The 14,249-nt window shown below is 38.2% G+C and overlaps 1 protein-coding gene across 4 annotated transcripts in view; it reads left to right on the plus strand.

The window, feature by feature from the left end:
- The window catches only part of LOC136029408 (estrogen-related receptor gamma-like), a 180,060-nt gene that overhangs the window by 60,937 nt on the left and 104,874 nt on the right, over positions 1 to 14,249 (plus strand). For all 4 annotated transcript variants that reach the window (XM_065707771.1, XM_065707774.1, XM_065707772.1 and 1 more), the window contains exon 4: positions 243 to 404. In XM_065707771.1, coding sequence (XP_065563843.1) covers positions 243 to 404 — 162 coding nt within the window. The remainder of the gene's footprint in view (positions 1 to 242; positions 405 to 14,249) is intronic.

Consider the following 14,249-nt stretch of genomic DNA (forward strand, 5'->3'; position numbering starts at 1 on the left):
GTGTACTCCAAGATTCGGCCTAAAGCTTCCGGGAAGATTGGAAAATCTTATATTCAGAAATGTTCTTTTAGGTATTTGTCTCCTTGTTCGGAAAAACATCCTCGTTCCCTGACAAATGTCATATCTGTTATTTCAGTTTTATGCTTTTAATGGGACCCTAGGGGTCTCCTTACCAAAGAAGTGTGAGAAGTGGGAAATTCCCCCAATAATCAATAATAAAATAATACTCTTTATTTTTTTAGATTGAGTTTAAGTCTGACGGTCAAGACGGCGATATGGTGATCACATCTTTTGATCAAGAGTCTCCTGAAGATTCAAAGGATTCGATTGCTGCTAACATAGATATGGACGAAACGAAGTACAATTCACCACGATCAAATCATGAATTCTTGCTGCACCCAGAAGTGAGGATATGGATAATCCTATCTGTCTTTGTCAGAGGGAGAGAGGAGAGAGAGAGAGAGAGGAGAGAGAGAGAGAGAGAGAAGAGAGAGAGAGAGAGAGAGAGAGAGAGAGAGAGAGAGAGAGGAGAGAGAGAGAGAGAGAGAGAGAGAGAGAGAGAGAGAGAGAGAGAGAGAGAGAGAGAGAGAGAGAGAGAGAGAGAGAGAGAGAGAGAGAGAGAGAGAGAGAGAGAGAGAGAGAGAGAGAGAGAGAGAGAGAGAGAGAGAGGAGAGAGAGAGAGAGAGAGATAGAGAGAGAGAGAGAGAGAGAGAGAGAGAGAGAGAGAGAGAGAGAGAGCGATGTTTTAGAAATAACAATTCATGTCGGGCCTAGCGTATCGCAAGCTCCGCGTAAATAGACTCGTCCTGGTTGCTGTAGTCCATTCAAGAGCTAATGTGCCAACCATTTTTCAAATCGTGTAATAAATTACCTGTTTTAACTTTTAACAACAATGAATCTGTGTCCCCATAATAAACTATAACTTGTCTCTCCCCCGGCCATTGGAGCTTACAATTTGTAATAAAATCCCAATTTATGTTTTTTTTTTTTTTTATTTAGTCGGTCACAACGTCACAACAACTCTTATTGCGAACACCCTCGCACATTTTTACCAAGGGCCGAATTAAAAAATAAGCTTAATGATTTCTTTTTCGATCCTCGTTTTTGCCTGAGATCGTTTACTGACAATGGTGTCAATAAACCTCTTCATATAAGGCTTCTGATCAAACTGGAGGGCTCTATGAATCTTTGTGACATTGAAACCGTTTGCCAGTATCCACCGCACAAGAACTTGACGTACAACAATATTCTGTTTCGGATGAAGGTCGGTAATAAGCTTTTGTTTTGAAGGCGTCCAGATTATACCCCCATCCTCTATATCCTCTATATGGGGACTCAATGAGTCCCTAGGCCCCGGTCTATTTATGAACAGGAAAACAAAGTCTTTTGCCGAGTCATGAAGTCCTACTGGTATTTCACCATCAATTTCGAAAAAACACTCTTGTGGTCTATTCTTTTCAACAGTAGTAATGTCTGGGGTGCTTGGAGCAGAAGGATGGCTTAGCCATTTGCAATTCCCACACGGCAAAGAGAAGTGAGACATTACCGACGGATAAAGGGAATGCATATCCAAGAAAACCACATTCGAATTTTTACCGGTGCCTTATCCAGTCGGATCGGTTTCTAGGACACGATCCCCATGGAAAACATCCCTCCCCGCATGGACCTCGCTATAGATAAGTGCCGATCCACGTCGGTGATCAGACCAATTTTTCGTCATTGATTTTAAGAATTAAATCCATCACCAGATAAGGAGTTGAAAAATAATACCCAAGTACATCATACCATTGTCAAATATTTCCCATTTGAAATCTAAGACCAGCAGCTTCTCAGATATTTGGGTATGATGTTATAAGAAAAAGAGCCGTCTCCCCATGCGCCATCTACAACTTCACCTTTCTGTATCCCCCGAAAGGCTACTAACATTTACATTACAAGATTTATGTGTCATCCCCCGAAAACAACTCCCTTCTGATAAAATATGATTGCTTAAATGTCATGGACACGGACTGCCATATCCCCACTACCTGCAACAAATTTTTTTCTTGCAGACCCAACACATATCTTTATTTTTAATTGCCAACTCGTCTTCTCGTGAGAGAAGACGAGTTGGACGCAATTAAGCCGTTAAGCCGTGCAAGACAGCATTTAAACCGTTAAGACAGCAATTAAGCCGTGAAACTGACTTAATTGCTGTTTTAATAAGTGCCGCCTTAGTTGAACAGGCACAATCTTCCTCACCCAATGTTTCAAATACCTCTACTAATTGCATGGTATTACTCGAGTCGCTTTGTGCGTGGGCATAAGAGACTGCAATAGCTTCATGTTCTTTAACACGATTCGAGTTTAATGGACCGCACACGTCAATGAGTTTGGCCTCAGTCCGTCTGCAGGAGTGAATCCTGAAAGTTTTTGAAGCGCAAGATGGCATTGTCGTCCGAAACCGTGACCACGGACAGGTATCCATGACGCTTACAGTGCCTCAAGTGGTTTTTCAATTTTTGTTCGGTATAGAAACTAGATAAACTCACTGGACAATAGTAGCATGTTAACCCCCCTTATTATATTTTGAGCCCTCGTTTTTAAACCCGACTAATGTGGAAGATAGGAAAAAATTGTTCAATTGAATCAGGGTCTTTGGCAGATTCATAAAGAAGCCATGCCAAATGTTTCACTGATTCAATGGACGGAACCCTTACTGAATGTACTAACCCATTTTTATCGTTTAGTTCCTCCTCTTTAAATTCTGTATCGTACTGTAACACTGCCCAATTTTTAAATATTCATTTCCCCTCTCAAAAATGTCTTTCCCCTTAAGTACTAGAGGATATTGCCCCTTTAAACAATTAAAATCAACTTCAGGAAACTCTGAACACCTCCCTACCCCCATTAACTGCCAAATTGTCCAAATGTGTCTTAGTGGCATCCATTGCCTCGGGTTTATTCCCTACAATACGACTGAATACTTGAAGGACCCTAAGCCCAAATCGAAACGAAAATGGTGTACACCTTTGTAAATCTTTAAATCTGTATTATATCTTGCACCCCCTCTCCTTCCCACGTTTTAAAATAAATTATTTTTTAAATTTTATAACATTCAAATCTAAAAATTCTATAAGTAAAACTACCGACCCGCTCCCATTTTCATTATGACTTTCCACCCTATTAAAAATAGTTCTCACCCAATCTGAATTACACCCTCAAAATTATTCAAGTCCAGGTGTTGCGTCCGCATTTCCGTTTGTAGGTAATGCGAGTACACATCACCCGTCTTTCTATTAAAAAAAATATTTGTTGAGCAATGGATGCTTTCACGCTTTCTGCCTTCCCTCCTCTCGAATAGTGTTTTTTTCGAGAAGCACCAGAATCTGGCGGATATATGAGTGTGCTACGTCTATTGGATCCGTATGGATACTACCACTTGTAAGTGTATTGAAGGGATCTCCAAACTCAGCTCCAAACATAAATATTGGGCAAAATAGAGTCGGCTAAATAAAAATCAGGCTACCCACGGGGTGAACCCGCACCACTTTGTCCTGCTCCCCCTAATCACCGTCACTTTGGGCACTAGGCACTGCCTGGTCATGCACTTTTTCGGGCTCGCTGGGTAATAGCTCTTCGTCTACCAATTCGTAGTATTTGTGTAGCGCTAGATCGACTATAAACCCATCTAAATGGAAAAAAGGGGGAGCTAAACTAACCGGGTTCACCCCCGCACTTACTCCCCCCCCGTGTTCACTACTCTCCGGGACCTACTTCAATTCCATTAGCTATTCAATGTTCTCATAGAGGCTCTACGCCCCTGGTCTAGGTATATGAACCTTGAAAATAATAAGAGCTTATTGCCTCAATGGAACATTTTTGATTTCATCCCGTGAAAGAATTTATATTAGGCTGGAATAGAATAGTTAAGAGTGACATTTCGGTTGCATTAAGACCATACTACCAGTTAAAAATTTAAAGACAATACATGGGCCTTCAAAGGGACCCTTCGGATGTATTCAGACCCTACTACCAGTTATAAATTTAATGACGAGAAATTACTCCATACATGGACACTTTGGATCCACAGCCTTTCCAAACTGCCACTTATAAATTTAACGACCAAAAATTACGGCGTAAGATATCCTCCCTTACGTTTCAGGTATTATAATGCTCTAGAGAATCTTAAAAAAAACTTACTGAGGGGATGTTAGTGTCCATTTGTGGTGCTCCCTCGCCTGGGAAATACTCGGCTTTGCCAACTTTCGCTGCTTCTTCTCCGAAGAAATCGGCCAGCTGCTGATCGATCCTGGTAAAATCATTTTCAGGGGCCTAGAAAAACAATGACGATTGTTATTCTCTTTGAAGTATTTATGATTGTAAGTTGTAAAAAGATTATGCATTATTAGGACCTATGGCTCATGGCATTAGGTTCTTCCTTGGATGCATTATTAGGACCTATGGCTCATGGCATTAGGTTCTTCCTCGAAGAACTCGGAGCTAATGGATAAGCGCCCTCAACACCCCAGCTATTAGTCTCTTTATTAAGCTGAAAAGGAATATATTATTAGGCTGAAAAAAGAATATATTATTATTAATCTAAGGACTAGGATGCTCAAATACCCGTCTTAAAGGCAGGAACATGGCCCCCTTTCAACATTAAAACGCTACTCATAGCTAAGAGAATGCATTATTTTCATTGTGATGAAGAACCAATTCTTATGAGAGGCAGGGGGTTCCAACAGCAGTATTTAACTAAGGGACTGTCTTTAATAGTCCGTAACTTTAGGCTAGTCATGGACCCTCAATGTTCTAATAGTCTGACAAATTCATCTTGAATAAAAATTTTGTTTTTGCCATTGAAGCATGGTGAAAAGTTCATTTCTTTGGGGGCTGGGGGGCTCCTCAAAGCCCCCCTTAAAAATGTAGTGAGGGCCCCTCATATTTTGCCTCATTGTTAAGTTGAAAAAAAAGAAACCTATTGGGCAACGCCACTCAAATCTCCTTCTCAGAGGCAATAGAAGAATGCAGGATCTTAGAATAAACCTTATTTACAATACAGTACTAGTAGCTAAAAACATGGTTCAAAGTCCATTTCAAAATCCACTTTTTTGGGCTCGTTGGGTAATAGCTCTTCGTCTACCCATTCGTAGTATCTTTCTAACGCTAGATCGACTATAAACCCATCTAAATGGAAAATAGGGAGAGCTAGACTAACCGAGTTCACCCCCGCACTTATCCCCCCCCCGCGTTCACTATTCTCCGGGACCTGTTTCAAATCCATTAGCTATTCAATGTTCTCATAGAGGTTTGGGGCCCCTAGTGTAGGTATGTGAACCTAAAAAATAATAAGAGCTTATTGGTCTATTGGAACGTTTTTGATTTCGTCCTGTGAAAGAATTTACATTAGGCTGGAATAGAATAATTAAGAGTGACAATTCGGTTGCATTAAGACCAAACTACCAGTTAAAAATTTTAAGACTGTACATGGGCCTTCAAAGGGGCCCTTCGGATTTATTCAGACCCTACTACCAGTTATAAATTTAATGACGAGAAATTACTCCATACATGGACACTTCGGGTCCATAGCCCTTCTAAACTACCACTTCTAAATTTAACGACCAAAAATTACCGCGTAAGATGTCCTCCTTTACGTTTCAGGTATTATAATGCTCTAGAGAGTCTTAAGAAAATTTACTGAGGGGATGTTATTGTCCATTTGTGGTGCTCCCTTGCCTGGGAAATCCTTTGTCAACTTTTGCAGCTTTGTCATCCTTTGTCAGCTTTGTCAACTTTTGCTGCTTCTTTTCCGAAGAAATCGGCCAGCAACTGATCAATCTTTGTAAAAATCATTTTCAGGGACCTGGAAAAAGAATGACGATGGTTATTCCCTTTGAAGTATTTATGATTGTAAGTTGTAAAAAGAATATGCATTATTAAGACCTAAGGCTCTTGACCCCAGGTTCTTCCTAAGAGCTCTGGGAGCTAATGAATAAGCCCCCCTTTATTAAGTTGGAAATTTCCCCTTTATTAAGCTGGAAAGGAATATATTATTAGGCTGAAAAAATAATATTTTATTATTAATCTAAGAACTAGGATTCTCAAATACCCTTCTTAAAGGCAGGAATATGGTCCTCTTTCAACAGTAAAACGCTACTACTGGCTATTAGAGTGCATTATTTTCATTGTGATGAAACACCTATTTCTATGAGAGGCAGGGGGGCACAACAGCAGCATCAAACTAAGGGACTGCCTTTAATAGTATGTAACTTTAGGCTAGTCATGGACCCTCAATGTTCTAGTAGTCTGACAAATTTATCTCGCATAAAAACTTGTTTTTGCCATTAAAGCATGGTGAACAGTTCATTTCTTTGGGGGCTAGGGGGCTCTTCAACGCCCCCCTCAATACTGTAGTGAGAGCCCCAGATATTTTTCCTCATTGTTAATTTGAAAAGAAAAAGAAACCTATTGGGCAACGCCACTCAAATCTCCTTCTTAGAGGCAACAGAAGAATGCAGGATCTAAAAAAAAATATTTTTTGCAATACAGTACTAATAGCTAAAAATATGGTTCAAAGTCGATTCCCTTTAGTTTTCAGAAAAATTTAGTTTTTAGCGAAAAACCCTTCAAAACTTAAAATGGATCTTATTTTAGAAGCAGCAAGAGCCTATTTATTTTCCTTTTATTAAGGCGAAATGAAAGTGCTACTTTAGCAGAGATGATGATTGGCAATACCATCAAACCTCCCACCAGGGGTAGCGAACAAGATTCCTAGTTATCCCCCCTATTAATTAAAACATTAAGTTTTTTACTGTGAATAAATAAGCTTTTCCGAGGAATTTCCAGGGGTGAGGGGGGCTTTCAAATAATTCGATATTATTGTCAGGAAAGGATGCTTTTTTAGTATAATGAAGGAATATTATCCGCCTATTTCATTTAGTGCCTAAGTAAAACAAAAAATTAAGCGTTTTGTGTGAAGATCGAGGATTATGTTTAACCTTAACATTTCAATTTGCGATTCGCATGTAATACCGTAGCGTTCAAATTCACCGACTGGTAAGAACCCTTTCATGCAATTATAAGAAGAGCAGCTGTCCGATAGAAATTAAATCTTTTCATGATGGAAATCATCACTAAAGGTTGAACCTAGCGTACCTGTTTATCCTTTTTACCAGACTGCTTTGATTAGTGGAAAAGTGCATCGAAATTGCAGAAGGAGGGTAAAGTGTATATTTTGTGAGAAAATAAGATTATTCTATCATTGTGAGCCTCACGCAATGGCAGGACGGCCGGAACTTTTTTAGATGTTTATCCAATATAGAGAATTATAGTAACTCAAATTTGGGTATGCACACTTTATTTGTTTTTGTAGGGGGGGGGGGTTATATAGAATGATAGGCCTACCTGTTTGTATCTTTGTGACATATCTGTTTTAAAATTTTAAGATGTAACACGTTCAAAATCTAATAGAAGATTGATGTGTAACTCTTTTCTAGTACCAATTTTTATAGCCCCATAGGGACAATAGAATTACTCGGTTCTCCGTTAAAATAGTAGCAGACGAGGCTTTTGTTTTCCTGGAAGTAGCGGGAAAGTCTTTGTTCCATAAAATCAATAGTCTCTATAACGGATCTCCATATAGAAAATTGCTGCAAATTTGGTAGTACTAAATGGCGGATAAGCAGGGGAGGACTCTCCTGAAGATTTTTAAAAGGAAATATAGATTTGGTGGGGGGGGCCTGAAGGTTTTTTAAAGAATATTCAAAGAAATCCTGGGGTAAAGAAGCCCTTTAAGGTTTTTTAAAGAACAATCTTCCTGAAGTAAAGAAGCACTTAAGGTTATTTCTAAAGAACAATTTTAGAGATCCTGAAGTAAAGGAGTTCTGAAGTTTTTTTTTTTTAATCTTAGAAATAAAGAAGCCCTGAAGGTTTTCCCTGGCCCACGTGGGTTTTTAAAAAGAAACTATTACGTAATAGACATCTCTTAGAAAACATTCCCTATGACGTAACATCCAAGCCCTATTACGTAAGTTGACTATACATGGGCGTTATAGTATTCCCCAGGTGTGTGTAATAACGTCCTGAGGGGCTATGAGCTCTAATATTTTACCTTGTTAAAACCATCTTGGACAAACTACTCAGATGCATTTCGGAAAAATCCGAGGTATGTGGGGTGTATCCACGCTCCGATTACTCTGAATCTTAAAAAGTTTAATACAACCACCCTTTCTATATATTCCTTAAATGCTCCCAGGACATATTTTACAACCCTTGCCTTGAGGGCTCTGGGGGGTGTCATTCTCAAAGACATAAGTCCAAGACCTTTCATTTACGTTGAACAAAACGGCTATGGAAAATTTTGGGCGTGGGAGGGGGTTAGTTGCACTCACATCAGTTTCGACTGTCAAAAAGGGCACTAACCCTTTCAATTTGCAATTGAATGAGCCTTTTTCGAAATTTGTGCGATAATAAATGGCCATCTCAAAATTTCTATCAGTTCCATTTCGAGAAAATACGAGGTGTGGGGGGTATCCACCCTCCCATCATTCTGAATCTAAAAAAAGGCACTAAAACTTCTGATTAGCAAGCCAATAAGCCCTCTCTGAAGTTTATGCGACCATCTTTTCATTATATAAATCTTATATGCCCCTAGGGTGTAACTTACAACCCTTTCCCTGAGGGCTCTAGGGGTTGTCATCCTCAAATACATAATTTCCGGACCTTTCAACTACGATGATCAAAATGGTTACTTCGAAATTTTGATAGGATGTGTTTGGGGAAATGGTGAGCGTGGGAGAGGGGCTAGTTGTGCTCCAATCACTTCCGACTATTAAAAAGCGCATTACCCCTTTCAATTTCCAATCGAATGAACTCTTTTTGAAGACAATTCCTTCGATACGAAGAAACTCCTCCTTCGATACGACAACTCCTTCGATACGAAGTGCCCTGGTCTAAAAAAAAAATAATAATAATACATTGTGCCCACGTCGCTCTTTACTTAGGCAGCGCTACTGCGCTGCCAATGATGATGAAAAAAGACTTGTGGCAACTTTAGAGTAATACTTAGTTATGGAGAAAAATGTCCAAAAATATTCTTCTTCTTTCACTTCCCTCTCTTTTTCAAAAATCAAATGTGCGCCCATATCTACCTTTGGGTTAATTTTGACCTTTGCTCTTTTTTCTTTCATTGCTCTTTTTGGAGGCAGGAGGATTCCAGATAAATCTTATGGGAAAGGAATTGACTCTTATGGTCCCTCTTCCGCATAAAAGTATTCATAAAAATTTAATTTTTCGCTCCAAATTTTCTCATCACTGTTACATAGGCTAGCACCCATAATAGGACATTTTAAGCGTTTAAATAAAATACATTCCTGCAAATTATGGCAGCTTAGGTGGTGAACAGCTTACCATCCCGTAATCTATCCAAATGGCCGTCTTAAGAAAAGATCATCCTAAAGATTCGCAAGTTTCAGCATCAGACACTTTCCGTCCCCTGACGTCCCATATAAAGCTAAAATGCAACCATGCAGTACTGTCAGTAGCACTGGTCCCCTCAAGGTAGGCTTTAAATGTCTCCGTAAAAATTACACGTCATAGATGCATGGCGCAAGAAAGCATTGCTAGTTGGAAGTGTGTCTAAGGGTGACGCGAAGCGTACAAAGTGTGGTGGAACAAGCGTCACTTTGATTCTATTAAATTAAAATTGAACGACTCTCGCTTTTTGTTTGATAATCATAGTCCCCAACAACTTTAGTGCGGTAATTTTGCTCAACTTTTCATCTTCGAATGATCAAACAGATCGTGGTACCGAACTGTAGTAAGGAGCGACCCGGCTTAATAGTAACCAAAATTCTAAAAAATGGAATTTTGATACCAATAGTTACAACAAAAAATTGCATTTTAATGCTGATTTTAAATATATAAGTTTCATCAAGTTTAGTCTTACCCATCAAAAGTTACGAGTCAGAGAAAATTTACCTTATTTTAGAAAATAGGGGGAAACATCCCCTAAAAGTCATAAGAATCTTAAATTATTAATTATAAGGGGGTTCGTCTCCTTCTCAATACCTCGCTCTTTACGCTGAAGTATTTTAAGTCATTTCAACTATTTATTCTGCGGCCTTTGTGATTGAGGGGTCATTCTTAAAGAATTGGGACAAAATCCAAGCTTTAGTGTAAAGAGCGAGGTATTGACAAGGGGGTGAACCCCCTCATATACGTAATGAAAATAAACAAATATAGAAGTTTGTGACGTAAGTTAATTCGTAAGTTACGTATATTTATTACTAATGAAAACATTCGTAAAAAAAAATCAAAGGTTCTAGTTGCTTTTTAAATAACCAAAAATAGAAGGGCAACTAGGCCTCCTCCCCACCCCCTGTTTTAATCAAAATCGTCCGATCAAAACTATGAGAAAGCGATTTAGCCAAAAAAAAAAAAAAAGTATGCAAATTTCCTTTTAATAATTCATGTACGGTGAGCCAAAATCAAAACATGTGTTAATTAAAAAACGTTCAGAAATTAAATGAAAAACAAGTTTTTTAACTGAAAGTAAGGAGCGACATTAAAACTTAAAATGAACAGAAATTGTTAAGTATATGAAAGGGGTAGTCCCCTCCTCGACGCCTCGCTGTTTACGCTATAGTTTTTTTTATTGTTTTAAAAAGTAGAGGTGTGAGAAAAAAGTCAAACTTTAGCGTAAAGAGTGGGGTATTGAGGAGGGGACAACCCCTTTCATATTCGAAATAATTTCCGTTCGTTTTAAGTTTTAATGTCGCTCCTTACCTTCAGTTGAAAAAACTTGCTTTTTTTATTTAATCACGTACTAAAAATCAATAATATTCCATGACGTAAGATTTTTTGGTAGACTCTTGGATCTTCTAACTTTCTCGAGAAGACGCTACTGGGACATAGAATAGTGGTCATTAGATTTGTTTCTATGTGCGAGAAAAAAAAAATCAAAAACTGCGTTCCAACCTTAAAAACGTGATAACTAAGGCCTTGTTTGGTAGAAATTATGGTACGATTCTGCACTCGTCACGGGATTTGGTCACGAGTTCAATTTACTGACTTTTTGTCTATAGACATGGCAACAACAAAAAATTAAACCATTCTATTGATTTCTCAATTTGTGTGTAATTACTATTGTTTGTGTCGAGTATCAGACGAGTTGACGCTGTTCAAACGGTTTTGATAAACGCACCTGAATTTCTGTGGCAAGCGATGTTTTTTTTTGGCTTTTTAATTTATATTATTTTTTAAGTGAAAGAGGCGTAAAAAACAGCTTTAGCTTCAAGGATATGCCATTAATGTTACCTTCAAAAAACAGATTTCTGAGACCAGGTTTTGTTTACAAATTAAATTTAAAAAACCAAGTTTTTTTTTAACTGCAAGTAAGGAGCGACATTAAAACTTAAAACGAACAGAAATTATTCCGTATATGAAAGGGGTTGTCCCCTCCTCAACGCCTGGCTCTTTACGCTAACGTTTGACTCTTTCTCACAACTCTACTTTTTGAAATAATAAAAAAAACATTAGCGTAAAGAGCGAGACGTTGAGGAGGGAACAACAATTTTTTTCAACGAAATAAAGGCCATTTTTTAATGATAATTTTTAGAAAAGGAATTTTCAAAATCTGATGGAGAGGGATAAATAATCTAGCAATTTCCCCCTGCAACCACCCTCTCCTAAATTGACGTGCCTGTCTAGCCCTAGCTCTAGGACTTACCTACATCTTGATAATTCTTTTTTTCAAAACTTCACAGCATCCTTACGACCAATGCTGCCTAGATAATTGCAGTTATCAGCTTAGTTAATTTGCCGGTAACATCATCTCTTAATCCCGTTAATTCCAAGTTTTTCTTCTCATCATTAATTTTCAAACCTTTTAGCCTATCCTTGCATCTTAAAATGTCAAAAAATTCTACTGAATGCAGGTTTAGTTTAATCAAAGTATTAAGTGCAGCTGGCCTTACTGTCGACACTGTTTACTCTTTTCGCACCTTTTTCTAGTTAAAAAAAAAAAAAATACAAAAAAAAACAGGCACTTGTAGTTGTTTTACCTCGGCTGTTTCATTCATTTTCTATGTTTGGATTGAAGACATAGGTTTCAGTGAAAAGCAAGGGGGAGGTCTCATCTCCATTCGAATCCAGTAGGTTTAATGTCGAAGATGAGTTGGGTGATTGTTTGAGTGGGCAGGCGAAGACCCAGAAGTAGGGCATCCTAAATAATTCCCTGGGTGTCTGCCTGATATGAAATACTCTCCTGGATTTTGTTAAAAGGGTTCGATACCTTAAAATAATTTTACGAACCTCAAGGTTGGCTGACTGTGTCAGAGAAAAAAGACCCATTAACAAATTTTCCCAGGGGTATTGTCATTATTGGAAGCTAGTGATGATTTGTTGTTTGACTCTGACATTTGATTGAAAAGACAGTGAAACTGCGTCGGCAAGTCTTTCAATCGAAGGGGTAGCACACAGGGAGCTCTCAACGCTGCAAAATTGCTCAAATGGTATTTATTTTGAGATGATTTGTGGTGTTTTCCTAGTAGGTATGCTAGAGTATTTTTAGGGACTGCCCCTTCCCGAACTTTAAAAAACGAGTTCTGCTCTGTCTAATCGAAAAAACGAAATTCACACTGTCCAATTATACACGTTTCATCAAAACCGAATATCTACAGCACAAAACGATAGAAGCTAAATGGTCTTAATAAGATATCTGGGAAAGTAGGTATCGGCTTTTAGTTTTCTATCGTTTTTTCGGATCTCTTTTCCAAGCTCTACAAGCTATGGTGAAACTACCCAATCAACTCTAAACAGCTTGGCCATACAAACTAAAAACGTTTACAATGACCGAGATAGTTATCCTTTAAGTTATAAAATCCCCTTAAGCAGTACAAAACTCAATTATAAACATGTCCGGTCGACATTATTCCAATGGGCGAACTCACTAAACTGAGTCGTGGCTCAGGGTCAGACTACAAAGTCCCATTGTCCCATTGGCTTGCAAAAGTCCCATTGGCTTGCAAGCATAAAATGAAGAACTCGATGAATTTCAGGTCTTTGTGTCATGTGCTGGATATTGTCAGTTTAAGGGAAGTAAAAGCAGTAGTAGGCTTTCTAAAGACTCTGGATCGCGTTGTCTTTGCTTAGCATCATAATCTGGAAATTTTTCTCATTGTTGAAAAGTAAGGAAATCATCTTTTGAAAAAGATTTCGCAATTAAGGGGATATCTGAAACATAATGGTTTTCATATTTTGGTACTGTTCATTCTCAAAAATGACATTAATAAATGCACCTTTGTATTCTTTGTCAGCTTACAACGAACAGCAAGGTATTACAAGGTTCGAGGCAGATAGATAGAGTTTGGAAACATTCTCCAACAATTCTTTAGCGTACTTATTTTAAAACTGGGAACAAAACAAGGAAGTTACTACAGAAAAAGGGTGTAAACATTACTGTTGCCATGAAACGTGAAGAGTCTACGAAACATCATCGTCAAGAAACTTGAGACAAGATTAGAAGTAAATAATAATAATACAATAATAGATTAGAAGTAAACAACATAAATACAAAGAACATAGAAGTCAAGGATTTAAATTAGGTAGAATGTGTTCAGATATAGAAAAAAAGTCAAATGAGCTAGAAAGCGGGAAAAATTGTTGTAACTGATCCTAATCCAATAGTTTCAGCGTTGTCGTAGGAGGGGGGGGGGGTGGTCCCAGCCCCCGAAATAAACGTTTTTATATCTTTAGCTCAGTCTACCAATCGTTTATGCGATTTATCATGGGCAGTTCAATAGCGCTGCCTAAGTAAAGAGAGAAGTGGCCACAATGTATTGTTATCAGTATTATTATTTTCACCGAGGAACTTCATATATAAGCAGTTGTCGTAAAAACTTCGAAAGGAGCTCATTCGATTGCAAATTAGAAGTTCTAATGCCCTTTTTAAGAGTGAACACGATTAGAAGTCACCCAGATCCATCCGATGCCCATCATTTCCTCAAATACATCCAATCAAAATTTTGAGATTTAAGAGTTTTTAAGAGTTAAAATTTAACGGAGGCAACAAGCCCCTCCCCCTCTTCACGGCCTCTTTCCCCCAAATGTATCCGATTAAAATTTTGATGTTATCATTTAGTTCAAAATAGTCCAAAGATCATATAACAATGCCTCCAGGGTTGAAAAAAACCCTCCAGAGCTCTGGGGCAAGGGTTATAAATTATGCCACGGGGCATGTTTTACAGCATTTACATTTTTTAAAGCTT

Source organism: Artemia franciscana, chromosome 7 (genome assembly GCF_032884065.1).
Source record: "Artemia franciscana chromosome 7, ASM3288406v1, whole genome shotgun sequence".
Classification (NCBI taxonomy): domain Eukaryota; kingdom Metazoa; phylum Arthropoda; class Branchiopoda; order Anostraca; family Artemiidae; genus Artemia; species Artemia franciscana.